General features: G+C 43.6%; 1 protein-coding gene across 5 annotated transcripts in view; it reads right to left on the bottom strand.

Annotated features, from left to right (window-relative positions):
* The window catches only part of CDK5RAP2 (CDK5 regulatory subunit associated protein 2), a 228720-nt gene extending 215093 nt beyond the window's left edge, over nucleotides 1–13627 (bottom strand). For 2 of the 5 annotated variants that reach the window (XR_009759736.1, XM_061603690.1), the window contains exons 1-3: nucleotides 13300–13627; nucleotides 3603–3670; nucleotides 2800–2867 (exon numbers count right to left, since the gene is read on the bottom strand). Coding sequence is in view for 3 of the 5 variants with exons in the window: in XM_061603690.1 (XP_061459674.1) it covers nucleotides 2800–2867; nucleotides 3603–3670; nucleotides 13300–13535 (372 nt within the window). In the remaining 2 variants the exon portion in view is untranslated. The remainder of the gene's footprint in view (nucleotides 1–2799; nucleotides 2868–3602; nucleotides 3671–13299) is intronic. The other 3 variants (XM_061603693.1, XM_061603691.1, XM_061603694.1) reach the window with 2 other exon arrangements.
* Between the last annotated feature and the right edge of the window lie 6280 nt (nucleotides 13628–19907).

Genomic DNA, 19907 nt, shown 5'->3' with positions numbered 1-19907 from the left:
ACACTGGTCTCCTACAGATACGGGTTGTTTACTTACCAAAGTAGAAACACCTACAAGGCAATCTCTCTCACACATAAACACTTAAGAGAACTAACAAATTGAGAACTTTTTGCCAAATTGGCTGTGGAGGGTGGAGGGAGCTAACAGGTAAAAGAGAAGTTGAAACTGACTCCATTGTGTTGAATTTGAGAGCAAGGAATGCATTTTAAGGATGCCCACTGGGGGAGAATGCCCCCAGGCTTCTAGTGAGCAGGACCGCTGGCATCACCCAGATCCCCATCCTGGAGGTCTCATTTCCACTGTGATTTTTTTTTAGCTGACAACCAACAGAGTCCTACTCAAGCTACAGAATCTCCTGTTGTTTCTTAACTTCCACCCCATGCGAATGAGAAATTGCCCTGCTTCTCTCCCAAGTCCCCTGTGCATGCCAGAGGGATGCAGGAGAGGGGATTGGCTGCAGCCATAAATAATGCTTGGCTATTAAGCCAAGCCAGTTTGTGGATCCTTGCTTCCTGGGTAACATGTGAATGACGCCACAGAGGGACACCCCAATATGATGAAAGGCCCCACTTTGTCCTTAATCTGAGGCACATGGTGAGAGGAAGTGTGACTTGATTGTGCATCCTGCTCCAAAGCTTTCAATGCACTTTTGCCCATGAAGCCCAAAATACCCAAAGGCAGAACTTCTGCTGCTGGGCTTAAGTTTCTGGAACACATGTTCCTACTTTGTCTGCAAAGGACAGACAGTGTGGAGAACTCATCCTTTATGTTGAATGAGTAGGACTTGTTCCTTTTAAATATAAACTGACGGATGACTATTTTAGATTTTGTTTATTGCTGTTTTTATCTTATTTTAAATGTCTTTGCTATTTTATTTTTACTATGTAAGTTGCTTTGAGGCACTTGAGTGTAATCCTGCATCTAATTTATTATTATTATTAACAATAACAATAATTCAAGATTCCAGCCAACCATGCCTTCTTGCAGGATATTTCATTCTATTCCCCCTCCCTTTCTGGTTTTCTGTCTACTTCACCCCCTCCTCACCATAGTCAGTCAGCATTCCATGGCCACTGAGCATGTTCAGTCCTCACTGGTCAGGGGTGGGATGGGATCCTAAAGATTTTTGGTACTGCTGCAAACTTCAGGGTTCCCCAAAGCCTCCTGGTAACTCCCAGACAAAACGATTTTAGCACATTGCAGACAATTCTCCAGGAGGGAGGAAGAGAAAGGAAATTTCTCTTCCTCCTTTGAAGATTTTAAACATCAACTGCTTGCAGACAAAGGCATACACAGTACCCAGAGGAGGGTTTGCTATCCAATTGTTCTTCACAGCTTGCAGCTTAACTTTCCCAAAGGAAGAGCGTAAGGTGTCAGAAAATTGCATTAGAGGAAAAAGAAAGGCCTCTTAAATTTTTCAAGACAGCACGTCTGAAATATTAATCCAAATAAAGCAACCACCCCGTCTCTCCATTGCCTGCCAGATGCTTTCCAAATGGAGAAATTGAGTATGTTACTAATAAAATATTGATGCCCATGCCTCTGTATAATGAAAGGCTTAGGGCAGGTATAGCTTTACCAAGACTGCAATCCTACACACACACACTTTCTCGGGAGCAAGCCCCCACTGAACTCAAATGGGGCTTGGAATGCAAACCAGGCCCCAGAAGCCGCCACCACATCCACAGCCTTGCTGTTCAGAAGGTGGTTGGGTAGGCAAACTGTTGCACCAGCCTGGTCCTGGTGCACCAATTGGGCCCAATGCCGTCACATCAGGCTCCAACAGATCCTGGACTGGCTCAATCCCTCTCCAGAAAGTTTCATTTATTTATTTATTACATTTATACCCTGCCTTTCTTTTCATGATAGAAACCCAAGGCGGCTTACATACGGTTCCCAGGAGGTCTCCCATCCAGGCACTGACCAGACCTGACTTTCCCCATAGTTGGTGTCTTTCTGCTGGCAACAGATACCCTGCTGGTGGAATTCCCCCCCCCTTGCATGTTTAGCAGACCAAAGGGGAATCTCCACACCGGCAGAGTGACACTGGAGTCACTCCAAGAGAGGACAGCAGGGCTGGGCTTTGCCACACAAACACTCCGTCAAGCACAAAGAAGGTTCGGATTGCGCCCTTACTACTGAAAAGCCGTGTACCTGATTGTACTGTGAACCCAGGATGGTGGTCTGATACTATAATCCTGGGACGGGACTCAACTCAACTCTGGAATAAACTCAGTTGTAAACCTTTGAAAACAGCAAGATACTCTTAATTCTCCTGAAAGGTTTCTGCCCGCAGAAATATGCTTCTAGATATCCTTATTTATTTTTGAAGTTTTCTCCAAATGCAAGCTATAGTTTCACAGTAGTGAAACTGTGGAGATTAAGTTCATGTGTATGCAAGAGCAGAGCAGAATTTTCACGTGCAATCTTGGGGAGAAATGGAGGAAGTCTAGATTTTCAGTTAGTCATTTAACATTTGTAAATTCCTTTTTTCCTCAGTATGTTCTGAATACCTAGTCCCAACACATATGGATCATAAGATGCTGCCTTTTACTGAGTCAGACCATTGGCCATTAGCTCAGTATTGTCTACTTGGACTGGCAGTGGCTCTCCAGAGTTTCAGCCTGGGGACATTCCCAGCCCTACCTGGAAATATCAGAGATTGAACCTGGGACCTTCTGCATGCAAAGCAGATACTGTGGCACTCAGCTATGGCCGCTTCCACAAATGGTCTGCTTCAACCTATAGCACAATTATGCTTAACAGCACTGACTGGGTCACCAAGATTCGTTCACGCACGTTTTCAAAATCCTTCATGGTCCGTGCTCTGGTTGGTGAAACTGTGTCTTCCGCCACATCTGGTAACCCTACAAGTTTGAAAAGGCAATTAAAATGGATTCAAATTCCAGATTTTTAACAGTATGCAGATAGACAGGGACGGAGTCTAATTTCAAACCAACCTCACTGAAGAAGAAAACCAAAAAGAAACAGGCAAATATTTTATATCCTCCCAAAGTAGCCCAGTGCCTTAAAACAATAAAATAAAATAAAATAAAACATTGTATCTGAAAACATCTAAAAGATCTAAGGCAGTCAGAGAGAAGGTAGCAACAGGATCAAATGCTAGTATTTGTAAGGGTTTCATTAACACATTGGCCATGATCTGAAAAGCTACTTCCACTGCATCCAACAGCTTGGACATACTCAGAAAGATTTTATGACTTTTTTTTCCCTTTACAGCATGTCTCATCACAAACCTTTTTCTAAACATCCTCACTGGCAAATTTAAAAGGCAGTTTACTATGCAGGATGAAGACAGGGATGCTCTTTGAAAAACACAAGGACAATGCTCAGTTTAGCTCACGTAAATATTTGTGTGGTTATGTTAATTTCCTCACCAAAATCATTCACCTGGGTAAATTACTGGGCTACCAAGTGAATAAATTATCAAATTCCCAGCAGGACTTCGCAACCATGTGTACCAGAACGCATATACATCAAAGTGTAAGTTTGGAATTCAACATATTCCTCCCAGGTCTTGCACACAGACGTAATTGATAGCTTAAAAAAAGAAAAGCAAAGAGGCATTCCTATAGCTTTACCTCCACCACCTCCAAGACAAGTGCGAATTTCATCTCCTGATACATCTGGAAGTCGGGAAATATTCACACTAGGAAGAAGCAAGACAATTCACTTACAGAATGTTTTTAGAAGTCACATGCATCTATGCAACCTCCTCACATGTACATTTCGAGTGGGGAGGGTCGTAGCTCAGACTTCCAGTTTGCTGCTACCTCCGGTAAGACGCCCTCCGGCTTTCTCCCCTCGATTGAACTTTAAACACCCTGTAATTCTGTTTATAACGAGCCCCGGAAATTTTATCTCTATGGCCGTGGGAGCCAAGGACAGTTACATTTTGAAATTATTATTTTATTACATTCCATTTTCTGCTTTAGCAGCTCTCTCGAGATAAGAAGCCGGTTCTCTGTTTCAGAGTGGGCGTCTTCTCTGTTTTTATACTGGAAGGCACAGCTTTTTGAGATTGTATTAGGTTTAATAAGTTTAAGTCTGCAACCTTGACCTTGATATTAAGGAGTTGTATTATTTAATGAAGAGCTCCTTAGTTTGGAAAGGCCAAGGGCGGCAGAGTGGAAGTAAAACTTTGTAAGTAAGGAATCTAAAAAGGGAACTTACTATCGCCGGGGACCGACTTACAACTTACAACTTCAACCTCAAAGTTCCTTCCAGAACTGGTGCAAAATGGTTTATACAAGGAAGAAATGCCAGGAGCTCGGCATATCTCCTTGGGTGGAGGAGCCTTTGCCAGCTAATCAGCAAGCGAAGATTACGCAGTACTTCCCCTTTAAGTCAGAAAATTCGTCTATCTCATCTGTTCAGCCGAACGCCCAGAAGGCTAGCTCCCTACCGGAAAGCTCCTACGACTGGTCATTAGATTATCATTTGTCAAATAAACCATTTAGAGATGCTTTAGGTGCCAAAAGCCTGGCGGAGGAACTACTTGACGCGGGCTATAATTGCTCTCTCGGCTTGAAAACCGATGGATTCCCCATGGAGGTGATTACCATCGATTCGATACAGGAGCCCCAGGAGCTACAGACGCCCCTCCCCATGAATAACCCTACGAATAAGTCTATGACCTACTCAACTCCATCTGGATCTAAAACACTCTCCTTTGGGTGGGGCGCGCTAGTGATGGAAGAACTGGAATTAGTCAAAGCGTATATTGCTGAAACAAATAGCCTGCTAACTATGCTGGTTCAGGCTATAGGACCGATTCTCTGTGAGAAATCTAAAGACCCTGGCCCACCTGCTGGCTCTCTAACTAGCACTGATCTGTCCAACCAGGTACCTAGGCGGAAAGGCAAGGTCGCCGCGACGTATCAGTCTGTTAGAAAACCCAAAAAATCAAAGAACGTTAAAAATCCAAAATCTGGTTCGGCAAGGAAAATGAATTTTAAACCATTATTTAAACTGCTGGACTCTCCTATCTGCCAGCCATCAACAGTCCAGCATAACCCTACTAAAGAACAGAAAAAAAGCAGCTCCAAAAAAGGGCTTACCCCAGAAGGAGGGAAACATAATTTCTCCACAAGGTTCAAGGTAGAGTAGCCCCAATGGGAAGTCTCCCGCCCTTACCGGTTGAGCAGAGGCCAATCCCTCTTACATCTCTAAATACTGCAAGCCCCCAAAGATCAACTTCTTGGAAATTAAAATTGATCCGAGAAAAGCTTGCGGTTACGTGCCTCCCGTGGGCGCCTGGTTCCTGGCCTCTAACCCCGAGCATACCGCATTTGGACACCTGCCTTAGGCCATTTTTGCCTGCCTCTCATCACACCAATTACATCAAGCATATGATCAACTTGTCTTCCAATGTGAATTGCTGGCGACTCATTATTACATTTCAAACCCCCTTTATTGCTAATCAGATTTTCAACGTCAGGGAGAAGCTAAGGAAGCGAGGCATTGTGGTACAACACTATTTTATGAACATGGCCCCCCCTAAACTGCTACTCAATCGCCCTGACAAACGGCTTGGTGTCGGTGGCGCTATGTCAGAGGCGCCTCCCAACAGCTTATTAAATCACGAGTCTCCTTTTGCTTGTGACCCCAAAGTCTGCCAGCAACACTCGGCCTCTAGGCCTGTCCTAGAGATAACATCTTTCCTACAGGAAGGGTTTGAGCCAGAAGAATTGCACCTTATGGATACTTACAGTCGATTGCCTAAATCTGAACGAGTGGCAATCATTAACAGACTAACTCAGCTTATAGAGTGCCTAACCAGCGTACGGCCAGAAGTATGCTCGACGGATTCTTTACAGTGTCCAGCCGCCAACCTGGGTGACCCAAGCAATCTTCCAGCCACGGACCCTGATGATCAATCTAGTCAGCAGCTTCGATCTCCGTGCAACGTCAGCAAGTCTCTTGCAACCAGCGAAGCTAGGCTGACAAGTAGTGTTATCCGTTCTGATGCTGCTCTATCTCCTACGAAGGCCGACAGAGACCCTACCTGGTTAGAGATGTGCTACCTACAAACTGAGGAGCTAGGCTCGCCCAACAAGATGTATAAGGCAAAGCCACACTCTCCAGGACTGACGCTACAAACTCAGCGGATTATTTCAAATGTGAGCACTCTAACTCCTGAAATAAACATCATTACCCCATGGCCATGACAGCAACCTCGTTTTACTCGAAGGACAAAACGTTTGCTTACCATGCCTGGCCAGGTGCCCAGTACAGGCACTGGCTCTCTTCACTCCACCGTCTCTGGGACCCACCTGAGACTACTCTCCTGGAACATCGCTGGCTGGAAGAGCAAGACACTAGACTTGGAGCTATGTCAAGTACTACAATCATACGACATCATCCTCTTGCAGGAAACGTGGCTTACCGTGGGTGAGACACTTCTGCTTCAAGGTTTTAAAACTTGGTCGAATCCGGCCAGGAAATATGGTAGTAAAGGTCGTGGGCAAGGCGGCCTGGCAATATTGTTGGCTACCAACCTCGACTGTCATGTTGTCTTACCCACTATGGATGCCCCAGACACGTGCCTGGCATTAGGTCTTACTGTCGCAGGCTTCCCTCCTTTTATTTGTTTAAATATATATGTTCCACCGGCTAATTCCGCTATGGAGGGATCCCCCTGGCCCCCCTTGGAGAATTTCCTTGATGCACTTCTGGCTAATTATCCTACATATGAGCTTCTCTTAGGCGGTGATTTTAACGCCAGGATGGGCCACAGTTATCCCATCATTAATGGTAACCCCTGGGAACCGCCTGAAGGCTCTCCTCTCCTAATTAGATCCGCAAGAGATAAGGTTGTTAATAAGTATGATATGGCCCTCTTTCTCCTGATTTTAAAATTTCATCTTATCTGTTTACATGGCTCTCCCCTAGATTCCTCTAAAGGGTTTTTCACCTACATAGCACGGGCTGGTGCTAGTGTAGTTGACTACTTTCTAGGTATCCCCTTATTGATAAAATGGATCAAAGAATTTACTGTTATCTCGAGACCAGAAAGTGATCATTTACCTTTAAAGTTAGTTCTTCTGGCCCCCTCTACACATCAAGCTGCTCCCTGCCTGGCTCCTCATTTAGACCAGCTTTACGGTTTAAAACGCCTCAGATGGTCCCCAGACATAGGCCTAGATGCTCATCGCCTTTTGGCATCTGACTTATTAGCCGATCTACGACACACAGCCATTACTGTCCCTGAGGAGAGCCTACGGGCATATCAGGCCATAGTAGCCCAGCTTAGTCCCCAGATTGCATTACTAACTACTGCCTCAGTCCTCTTAAAGCCAAAAACTTGGTTTGATAAACAGTGCAGAAGTGCAAAAAAGCAACTTATTAAACAAATGAGACTAGTTAGGGTTAGCAATTGCCCAGATACTTTCTACACATTACTATCTCTCAAAAGAGCTTATAAGAAACTTTTAAAAGGCAAGAAGCAAACCTTTTATGAAGCAAATCGGGCGGCACTGGATATGGCCGTGAGCTCAGGCAACGAGGCTGAATTCTGGAAGTTACTACAAGGTTGCCTCGGGTCAGATAATTATACCCCCATTCCTCCTATATTACAGGAGGAGCGGATAGCGCATTTTCACTCTATTTTTGGGAATTCATATACTCTTCCACCGGTAGCCATAGCTGACGCCCTGGCTGGCCTCCCTGCCTGGCCTTCGGTAACAACTGCAGAAGTTAGGGAGTTAGCCGTGTCTCTTCGAGCAGGAAAAGCCCCTGGGGAAGATATGTTTCCACCAGACTTCCTGATGCAGGATTTATCCTGGTGGGCTCCGCTCTTGGCCTCCCTTTTTACATATATTAACAATACTGGCGCCATTCCATTAGGCTGGCTGACCAGTATTGTGGTTCCAATCTTTAAAAAAGGCAACCCGGCGATCCCCTCAAATTATCGTCCCATCAGCCTATTGAATGTGCCTATGAAGTTGTATTGTCGACTATTACTTAATAAGTTGAGGGACTGGGATCTCACCAGCTCAATTATATGCGAAGAACAGGCTGGCTTTCAATCCAATAAAAGCACAATTGATCAGGCATTCATATTGCACCATCTAATTAGGAAAACAAGAACTAAATTCTTTAAGTCTTTATATATTGCCTTTGTGGATTTCTCCGCAGCTTTTGACTCTGTAGACAGAGAGCTACTGTGGCAAAAATTGGTTCGAACTAACATTGATAAAAGGCTTTATTGGCTTATTAGGGCCCTCCACCAGTCCAATGTAATCCAGGTACGATTAGGGAAAAATGGCATCCTTTCACCAAAAATCCGGGTGCACAGAGGAGTAAAGCAAGGGTGCCTTTCGGCCCCCTTCCTATTTAATTTCTTCGTTAATGATATTGTGGAGGTGCTTTCTTCACCTGCCTTTTTCCCGCCTTCAATCGGACTGAGGAAGATTCCTGCCCTATTATATATGCTGACTATCTGGCCTTATGCTCTTTAACCAAAGTCAGTCTCAAATGCATGATCTTGAAGCTGGAGGAGTACTGCCTAATACAGAAACTTACTGTCAACCATTCCAAAACTAAAATAATGGTTTGTGGCAAATCTATGAGGACCCAAACCTCTTGGTCACTAAATGGTGCCCCGATTGAACAGGTTCAAACCTTCAAATATCTAGGTATTCACCTTTCCAACATTCTTTCTTGGACCCCTCAGATAAAAGCTGCATCCCTTGTGGGTTTTCGCGCTTTAGGCCAAGCACAAAGATTCTTCTACACTCGTGGCGGCCAGCTGGTTGTCCCCATGGTTAAAATTTTAAAAGCTAAAATTCTCCCGAAAATTCTTTATGGCTCTGAACTGTGGGGAGTCCCCGCGAAGTCCATATTAGAGTCCACCCAAAATACATTTATGAGACAAATCCTTGGCCTCCCACCGGGGACCCCTGCCACCCACTTAAGAGCTGAGCTTGGTCGTCCTTCACTTTCTGCGCGTACTGATCTGGCTTACCTGTGCTATTGGCTTCATGTTGCCAGCCTGGACGACTCTTCCTTGGTTAAACAGTCCTGGTTGGAGCAACTACGATCCGGCGGGTGGGCTCAAGAATGCCAGAGGATTCTCGATAAAAATAATCTTCCCCATAGTAAATTCCTTGAATTAAGTAAGGTTGCACTACGAAATTGGATCTTTGACCAAGATGCCAATCAAGACCGTGCTATTATAGCTATGGCCCCATTTTCAATCTGGTTTCCACGTATAAAACCTAACCGCTCTCTTTCGGATTATCTGGGTGTTCTATCAAACGCTCCCATTAGGAGAGCGTATACCGCCCTCAGATTTCAAACAATGCCCTCGGCCTACCTTGAAGGCCGATATCGCAGCATTCCAACTTCCCAACGTCTTTGCATCTATGGCTGTAAGGTCATTGAGGAGATTTTACACTACCTTCTCCACTGTCCATTATATGAAGACCCCAGGCGTAAATTTCTACTCCCTGTTCTAGCTCCCTTTGCATCTCTTCCAACAGATGAACTGGTGCTTGAGCTTTTGGCTGATAATTCCAAAGCAGTAACACTAGCGGTTGCCAACTTTGCTCTAGCGGCACAAAAATTGAGAGTGAAATTTACCAATGAAATACCTCAGCTGGGTTGTCCCCCTTAGTCTCCTTTAGATCCTTAGGTTTTAATGATTTTTTTTAATGGTATATGTTTGCTTATGTCTGTTTGTATTTATTTTGTTTGCACATGGCCTATGGCTAAGATTGCAATAACATTTTATCTATCTATCTATCACATGTACATTTCCCAAATCGAACTGGGATCACTCAAAATCATACATAAAACAGGAATATAGGAAGTTGTGTTATAATATCCAGTGATGTGGGGCAGAAAATTTCGCAGTGTTGTCTTTTTACACAGAAAATGTTTTCTTTCATAAATTCATTAGTGACAATGAATGGATGCTAATTGCAAATACAATAGTTGACAAGTCTGGTATTTCAGGTTTACTAAATCCAAGCAAAATAAACATGGTAAATTAGATTGCTCTCTAGGACATCTGAAAATTTTCCAATATAAATTAGCCTAGTCTGCACTGGAAAGTTTTCAGGAAAACCCACATCATTGCTTATACCGTTGGTCTATCTAGCTCAGTATTGTCTACACTGGCTGGCAGTGGCTGTTCAGGGTCTTAGACAGACACGTTTTCTGTCCCTGCCTGGATACACTGGAGATTGAACCAGAGACCTTTTGCATGCAAAGCACCACGAAGCCACAGCACCTCCTTTAAAGAATATAGGAAATATCTTATACCGAGTCACGCTATAAGTCCATCTAGCCCAGCACTGTTTGCTCTAAATGGCAGTGACTCCCTTGGGTCTCATGAAGAAGCCTTTCCCATCACCTGCTATCTGGTCCTTTTTATTGGAGATGTCAAAAACTGGACCTGGGACTTTTTGCATGCAAAATGTGTGTTCTGTCACTGAGCTACATCTAACATCAACAAACATCATATGATATATAATTTCTGATAGACCAAGGCTTATCTTGGGGTGCAGAGCCAAGCTCTTCTGTGGGTAGTATTTCTCAGGCAATCTGCTTAAGAATACTGAGCACTAAAATGAACCATCAAGCTAGAACCACACATGACCATGGTACATACTAGGACACAGTGTGTTTTAAGAAGGAATATGAGCCGGGGGAGAGGGGGAATATCCTATGCTTAATTGGAAATGGTGAGCCCAATCAATAGTTCCTTTTGCATAGGTGCCTTTCCAGTGTAAAGCAATTGGACCAGACACAAAGTTACTGCATCATGTGGGAAACAGACTGCCAGAAGCACAGATACACAATTTGAAGCTGAACTTTTGTTCTGGGAGATATTCCAGTCTCTTGTTTGGCAATACACCAGCTGTTATCACACTCAGGATTTTGGTTTGTTATTTGGGTTTTATTCCTGTGAATGTTGGGGGGAGGGGACTTTTAACAGAAAGGGGTTAACACCTATCACACTTTTCCAGAAATATTAGGATCCTTTGATATGGATTTAAACCAACCTAGCCATGCCCTTACTCTTTTTCTGCTACATTGCAGACATTAATTTTGTACACAACTATCTCATCTGCTTTCCATATAACAATCCAAAAAGATGGGGAAGGAAAAAAAATTATCCCTTCCTATATACAACTTCCCCCAAGAGGGGTCCACATCCTTAAAGCAAGGATGGGGAAAATGTGGTCCCTCCAGATGCTGCTGGCTACAACTCCTACCATTCCTGACCATTGGTCATGCAGCTGAGGCTGATGTGGGATGGAGTCCAACGAACGACTTCTGGAGGGGACACAAGTTTCTCACCCTTGGGTTAGAGAGCCTTTCTCCTCCCCACTACCTATGGGAATGACAAACATACACTCCGATTATCCTGTCTGAGGAAAGACAGGCAAATTTGAGCAGGGCAGGCCTAGGAAAGGCTGTTAGGCAGGATATCTAAATAGAACCTCCATATTCAGAGGCAGCAATGGACACCAATGTGGATGGCTTTAAAAAGGATTAGTCAGATTCACGGAGGACAAGGCCGCAATGGCTGCATTCTACCTCCATTGTCAGAGGCAGTGAATGCCTCTGAATACCAGTTGCTGGGAATCACAAGTGGGGAAAGTGCTGTTGTACTCAGGTTCTGCTTGTGGGCTTCCCTTTGGGGCATCTAGTTGGCCACTGTGAGATCAGAATGCTGGGCTAGATGGGCCTTTGGCATGATTCAGCAAGCTCTTCTTGCGTCCTTAGTGGCTGTGAAGCATACAACAGAGAAGACTGTCCTATTGATGTCCTGGGCTTGTGGCCTTTCTGGAAGTATCTACCATGGCCACTAATTGGGAACAGGATGCTGGATAGATATGCAGTCTACTCAAACTGGACTCTCTTTATATTCTTAAGGTTAAACCCACCATCTCTCCAAGTTGCCAACTTCTCTCTCTCTAACTTGCTTCAATGCCTTTACGAGCAGCACAATTTGAAGACAAATTAGCAGGTAGCCAGTGCACTACAGAGAAAGCTTCGCCTGCTCATTAAGCTTTTTCTGGCATAGATAGAAGCATTAGCCCCTTGCTAATTGTCTTCAAATCAAGCTGGTGTGAGACCAATTCTTGCAGCCTGGCATCAACAGCAGAGAGAAGACTGGTGCTAAAATCCTGACAGCAACACTCTCTCTTTTATTTGCTTTTTAAAATGTTTAGGACAAAGGTATAGAGTAGATGGGAAGGGACACAGAAATTTGTAATTTCAGCGCAGCTGCAATGCTGGACTCATAGACTATGATGCTCAGTGTACCTACTGTTACCAAGTTATTGTGACACCTGAGACAGAAAACCCTACAGGTGCCTCTATCCACTCCTTGACCGCAAGCATACAAATAATCACAACCAATAATTTGCTGCCTTTTCATAACACCCAGAATCAGCTGCCTGAGGTGGCCAGCAGCCTAATGGTAATTTGCAGAAAACTGCCTCTGAGGCTTCAGGTTTAGTATCCACATCCTGCATATATTTTGTCTAGTCTCCTCTGAAAGACATCCAAAAAGCCATTTTTCCCCCACGCTAGCAGCAAGGGAGGATTAAACCCTTTACACCCATCCACCCTTCTTTGTTAACACACACCTCCTCCTCTCTGGTATTTTATATATATAAAACATATATATTATAGCTCTATAACTGCCACCTTGGTAACAGCATTTGTATGTTAGCAGCTGGTGAAGGCGGACGCTGAAACGTTTTGTTAATACAACAAAAAGCTCTGTTTGGTTAATCACAATTACGTTCATATATATTTTTAGGTGATTAACGGAATCCTTATAGGGATCCAGAGCAAGCTTGAGTGAAGTTCTGTTTGTTCCTTTCAAAACTGCCTTATCTATCTATCTGTCTATCTATCTGTCTATCTATCTGTCTATCTATCTGTCACTAGTAATAGATTCAATAACCATCAATTTGTTGTTCTTTCGCAACACTCTCCACAAATCAGCTGCCTGAGGCGGCCGCCCTCGCATTCACTAATGGTGATGGAGAGATAGACAGTTTCCGAGGCTGGAGGCTTCATTGAACTATCGCAGCTCGCACCCATGGGAGACGGCCATGAATGCATTTTGTCTAGCCCCACCATCACCCCATGCAGGAACAGGGGGCGGGGGGTGTTCAATCATCTTTCCCACCCACCGCTTTTTGTCAAGGCGCGCGTACCCGCACACAAGCCGCGGGAAGAAAGGGGTTAACCACCATCACCTCCTCCTCCTCGTACGGTTTTTAAAGGTCGCTGCTACCACGAACGTACCTGCTGTTGAACTCCAAAGGCAAGGTGGGATCTTCCCCCGGCAGCGAGTCCATAGCGGGGCCGTGGAAGAGAGAGAAGGAGGGGCGGGCGGCGGCTGCAGCTCCTCCGGCGGTGACACTGGCTGTTATTGTCCGAGTTTGGCGGCTGGCTTGGAATTCAAACGGCCGCAGCAGCCTCACTCGCCGCCTCCGCCATCTTGGTGAAGCCATCGAAGGCGCCCTGGAAAGACTCCGCATCGAGACGTTAGCCGCGCTGTCATGTTTCTTTAGGGAGAGCTTGTGATGAGGGCGTTTTGAGCGCCATCTTGGGTAAGGGAAAAGATGTGGCACGTAGGCGTCGACAGACGGGCGGGTGAATGGGAAGGGTTTGCGGAAGGAGGGGGAGGGAATTGAAGGCGCCGTGCGTACTCCGGATACGCATGCGCAGTTGGTAGGAGGAAAGAAAGTTAGACGCCATGTTTGTTCCACGAAGAAGCGGGACTTGAACGGATCCGTTTTTACTGTGGGAGATAAGGATGGTTGAGTTAAACTGATTTTGCGAATGGGGAACGTCGGAGAGCTACTTCGGGGCGCTCTTAATAAATGTGTTACCCTTTAAGGTGCCACAAGACTCTCAGTTGACTCCACTGTTACTCAGCCAATGCAAACATGGGGCTTATCCAAACGGAGCGGGATAATCCACGGTTTCCATATTCGGTTTGTCATCTGATAGTCCTCACTTTGCCTTTTAGTTCGCTCTTTCCCAATTTAAAAAAATGCTTTTTTGCACCCACACAGCAGCAATAAGACCCCTACATTCTTTTCGCTTTTTCCAAGCTCTGCCTCTAAAACCTCCCCCTATCAACCAATTGGTCAGCAAAAAAATTAGGTATGCTCCTCTCCCCCTTTGCAATGAAGCACAATATGGGTGTAAAGGAGTTCTGGCCTGGAAGGAAAGACTGCTGGTCGGTTTCACACCTGCCTTCCCATGGAGAATGAAATTGACAAAGCTTTCTGGAGCAGGCTTGAAACCCACAAGAAGCCCTTTTCTTGTTTGCATTTGGGATATTACACTTAAACAAATGTATCCTTTTCTGATTTGAAGCAAAAACCCCAGGAAGTAGAATGAAATTGACAAAGCTTTCTGGAGGCAGGCTGAAACCGACTATTCCCCCTTTCTCGCTTGCTGTGCATTGCAGATCTCACCAAGAGCGGCTGCCCAGTTTGCAGGCTGGCAAAAAAATAAAATGCATCTGCGCAGTAGTTGCAGACCCCCCCACACACCCCACCATTGCAATGATTGGTTCAATTTCCCCGGGCTTATTCTCGCACATGTGCAAAAGTGCAGATACGTGATTGGCTGGAATGAGGAGAAGGGGCAAGGGGAAACACCCAAGAACCACCCATCAGCTGTAAAGTCCGCAGTATTGCATCCTTACTTCTGAAGGCACATCGGATGATTCCCGATTTTAAACAGCAAATCGCATTTTTGCTGGTATTGCAAGGAGCGGATTTAACCCGTGAAAATGCGTAACAGCGCGAGACGTCGTTTGGATGACCAAAAAATAATGAACACACATAGTGGGCGTGTCACACATTTTGCAGTCGTCTGGATGAGCCCATGGTCATGTTACAATACATCTATGCTTAATTTATCAATGTGACCTTTTCCATTCCATCCAATGAGAGGCTGTGGGGGCAGGAATCAGGTTGATTCAGAAATGTTTATTCTAATATCCTCAGATATTTGAGCTGAGCTCCAAACTAGGGTTGCTAAGCCTCTGGTTTTTGCCCGGAGACTGGATTTTGGGGGTCCTCTCAGGGTGAGTCACCTTAATCTCCACATTCTCAGCTTTCATTTTTTAAAAAATTAAGTTTCTAGGTGGACTGGTTCAAAGGATATACACCAAAACGTAAGCTGCCCCTGCAACTTCTGTTAAATGGGCTCGTAGCTGGCTGCTCTCCCTTTCAAGTGTGTAGCCAGTAAGCAAAGTCAGGATTCTGATTGCCTAGGGATTTGTTGACCTTCAGCCAGTAGCTAAACCCCATTGCAAGGCCAGAAAACTTGTTTTTCCTGCTTATCTGAAAATGTCATAAATCGAGTAAGTATCTAGCTTTCAGTCTTTTTCTCTGGTGTGCGAGTCAAACAAGTTTAAACTTTCCTGGGCTGTTTCAGAGGGCAGTGTTTTGAAAACCAACAATAAGCTAACAACAGATAAAAAACACAGTCACTGCCTCTCAGCCTCAGAGGGAGGCAATGGTAAACCGCCTCAATATCGCTTACCATGAAAACCCTATTCATAGGGTCGCCATAAGTCGGAATCAATTTGAAGGCAGTCCATTTCCATTTGCTACAGCTGATTAGTCCTCATTACCCTTTAGATTCTGCATTTTCTAAAAAAAACCCTCCACCCCAGTGACATGAGTTGTTTATCCAAATTGTGTATCTGTTTCTCTTTCTTGTGAACTTTCTGTCACCTTGTAATTCTACAGCAGATTTTAGAATGAATGCAGTAGGGCCCCACTTCACTTTGCTAATGTAGCAGTCTCAATTAGACGCAAACTCCACTGATACGGCACTTGTTCCGCTTTTATGGTGGTTTTCGGGCTTCATGCGCCATTCTATTCAATGAGTTCCACTTTTCAGCGGTTTTTGCTTTTCAGGGGGGGTCCGGAACGTAACCCGCCGTATGAGTGGGGCCCTACTGTAATCAACTTCTCCTTATACTTTCTCTTTTGACTTCCTGGTTTTCCTCTCTCAGAACATTGGTGGTTGGCTACATCCTGCCCACAAAATGTTCCTTGACCTTCTTGTTTGTCCCTTGCCATCATCAAGATGTTTAGACACCACTGGACCTCCATTCAAAATTATTTGGTTTTTTCTGGACTCCCACAGTGTGTCTGCTTTTATGGGCACCCATCAGCCTTGATTTATAACTATATAAGAAAGCCTACACCTTTGTCCATACCTGCTGAGCAAAATATGAAACATTGATCAAGCACCTATGCCATTTTCATGGAAAGTCCCTATTTTCCCTGCCTTAGCTAAGAAAACATCAACTGCTGTCTTACAGAATCGCAGAGTTGGAAGGAGCCTATGAGACCACTGAGTCCAACCTCTGCTCAATGCAGGAATCCAAATTAAAGCATACCCAACAGATGGCTGTCCAGCTGCCTCTTGAATGCCTCCAGTGGTGGAGAGTCCACCACCTTCCTAGGTCATTGGTTCCATTGTCGAACCACTCTAACAGTTAAGACATTTTTCCTGATGTTCAGTTGAAATCTGGCTTCCTGTAACCTGAGCCCATTATTCTGTGTCCTGCACTCTGGGACGATCTAGAAGAGATCCTGGCCCTCTTCTTTGTGACAACCTTTCAAGTGCTATCATATCTCCTCTCAGTCTTCTCTTCTCCAGGCTAAACATGCCCAGCTCTTTCAGTCTCTCCTCATAGGGCTTTGTTTCTAGTCCCCTGATCATCCTTGTTGTCCTCCTCTGAACCCGTTATGCTCAGCGCATCTCATTAGTCGATCCTGCTCTAACATCATCTAGTGTGATCTTCCCCCTGGCATATTTGTCATATTGAATAGAATGGCACTTGTTGGCTTCTATGTTAATAGGTAGAATGCATTCATTAGGTTGTCTACTAGAATATGATTTGGTATACTTTTGTGAAGATATAACAAAGTCATAAAGGTGTCAAACACTTCATTATTCCTAATCCTATGCTTGGGGGCGAGGGGTGAATTGGTATTTGTGAGTTCTTTATTGCAATCTCATTTCATTATAACATGATTTTCTTCTTTGCTTATTTTTGGAATGCACCTTTCCTTATTTTTATTTATTTGAAATCCTATCATTTATAAAATCATAACATTTTGGAAAGCACATAGTCTCTCTCATCTGCAAAACAAAAGCTGGTTACCTACAGGTTGCTAAGGGTATCCATGCTTTGCTATACATTGTGGTTTCTCTGTGTCTGGATGTTCCATACGTTTCTAGGTAACCACAGACAGCTGTTGCAGAATCTTTTGTAAGAATTTGTAAGGCCTTTAGCTCATCACATAGCCTTCTGCAAGCCCTTTTTCATCCATGCCAAGTTTAGGATGAATGCTTTTGGTCTTACTGTATAATGAGTCCTTTCAATATCTATCAAAGTTAGTTTATATGATGTCTACAATTCTTACACTCCCCACCTTTCCAGATAATGAACTCCATGATGAAACAGCAGAATTCCTTGTGTGGAATCTATACTTTATGCTTGTACCAAATCCATAAACATATTCTGAATATAGGTCATCAGAATTTCAGAGCCTTAAAACATTATCTGAAGATTTTATCATTCATTCCCATAGAAAACCCTCATAAAGTATTCCCTTAAATTTGAGATATTATTCTGCGCTCAGCTTAGCATGTCTTATCCACACTTTATTGAGGGCATACTTTGTTGCTCACGTTACTTTCCATTCTCTCCCTCAGATGATAATCCTTTATTACAGGTTCCTGTTAGAGCAATGATATCATGTAACACTCCCATTGACACCTCTGTTCCAGCAGTTTTCATTACTGATACAAGGAGTGCTTAGGTGTTTGTTCATTCTTGAGGTACTTTTTTTATAGCAACATATTGCCTCCTGCAACAAATGCTAGAATTCTTTAATAAACCAAGAGCAAATATATATTTACTGTTAACAAAGTGATTTTCTTACTGAATGTCTTCCCCATTTGAACTTGAGAATTCTCGCAAGGAATGAATTTCCCAATTTATTTCTACTCACTGCTGCTTTCTGCTAGGCCATAGCCAGAACATGAGCATGAATAATCATAATATAAATGGATTTGATGTTACATGTCTTCCTGAATGTAATAGAACGACTGTTTACCAGTGACCTCACTGGGGTTTAGCAGCCTAAAATCCCAAGATCTCCCCTTGTGGTATACACATCCCAGAATATACATGTATATGTCTGTGCATGTGTACATATTATTGCTTACATAATATCATTTCTGAACCATCTAATCAAAATATAAATATACAAACAATTATTATTGCATTTTAGCATAACCCTAAAGCAGTGTTTCTCAACCGGTGTGCCTCCAGATGTTGTTGGACCACAATTCCCATCTTTCCTGACCATTGGCAATGCTAGCTGAGGCTGATGGGAGTTATGGTCCAACAACATCTGGGGGCACACTGGTTGAGAAACACTGCCCTAAAGACTAAAGCCGTTACATATTTGTAGGTGTTGTGGCACCCTCTGGAATTCCCCCTGCTTAAATATTAGACAGGCACCATCTGTTATCTTTTCAGTGCCTACTGAAGACATCCTTTTAAGTAGAGACCTTATCCCAGTCTGCATATGTGTAAGAATTGCTTTTTAATATGTTTTTAAAGCTTTTTTAAAAAGTTGTTTAGTTTTAATATATTCTGAAGTCTGTTTTTAAGATGTTTTAGAGTATTTTTAGTGTTTTGTTTGCGTCCCTGGGATCCTTGGAGGAAGGGTGGGATATAAAATTAATAAATAAAAATAAATAACAAATATTTGAGAGTGAGGTGTCACGAATGTAAATCTCACAATAGAATTACACAGAAAAGAAAAATGTATGCAGAATAAATGTTGATGAAATAACGTCTAAGCTGTTTTATTAGCCACAGCTGTTGGAGATATGTGGCTCAGATGCTCCCACAGAATATTCTCTAAGATTATTTATTTTCATTCATGTAATTAGAGTCAGAGGTTGCTAGCACATGACTCCGCTCAAGGTCAGTCTTCAGCACCATGTCATCTAAATTAGCATCATCAGCATATCTAGATTCTTCTTTTTAAATGGAATGTAGTATTTTCATCTCACAAGCCTGGTGTATTTCTCATGATCATATATATTATTGTTACTTGCCCTGCACATTGATTCATCACTGGTCTCAAGGGTGATGAGTATTTCATACACATAATGGAAAGTAACTGAAGAAAAAGTTTCAAAGTCCATCTGCAGTTTGGTTCAATGTGGTTGGACATATATGTTTGGCAGTTAATGTCTCTTATCTCAGAATCAACCACATGAGGATGATAACATGATGTCAAAGTTTGTTCTTGTGGAAGAAGAAAACCTTAGAGGAAAAATTAGAAGCACAGCCAATGGTAGTAGTGTTGTAGTGTAAATTTGTATATTTGTTAAGCAGAGAGTAACAGTGGTCTGAAATGCGTATGTGTCAGTGTGTGTGCGTTTACCTAAGAAAGCAGGCTTTTACCCTGCGCTGAGATCACTGAGACTTAAGACTTAGTAAAATAAGAAAAGCTACTTTATTTATAGAAATACAGAGTGGATAGAAAGGCATACCTAGTTCTAACTAACTAACTAAGTTGGAGGCACAACGTCCAGGCTTGGGGGTTGACCTCATGGCTAGGAGAGAGAGCAGAGACAAAGGTGTCTCCTCTCTTTCAGACAGTTGGAGAAGAGAAGAGGAAAGGGCGGAAGGAGGAGGGGCAGGTAAGCTTCCCTTAAGACATATCAGTCTAACAGCCGGAAGTAAGTCAGTCAGAGCATCACAGGTAAAAGTAATCAAGCCTATGCATCTGGAGGACCCTAACTTTATCTCCTTTCTGGAACACAAACACAAGAACAAAACAGGA

Source organism: Rhineura floridana, chromosome 20 (assembly GCF_030035675.1).
Source record: "Rhineura floridana isolate rRhiFlo1 chromosome 20, rRhiFlo1.hap2, whole genome shotgun sequence".
Classification (NCBI taxonomy): Eukaryota; Metazoa; Chordata; class Lepidosauria; order Squamata; family Rhineuridae; genus Rhineura; species Rhineura floridana.
This window is presented reverse-complemented; position numbering and strand designations above follow the sequence as displayed.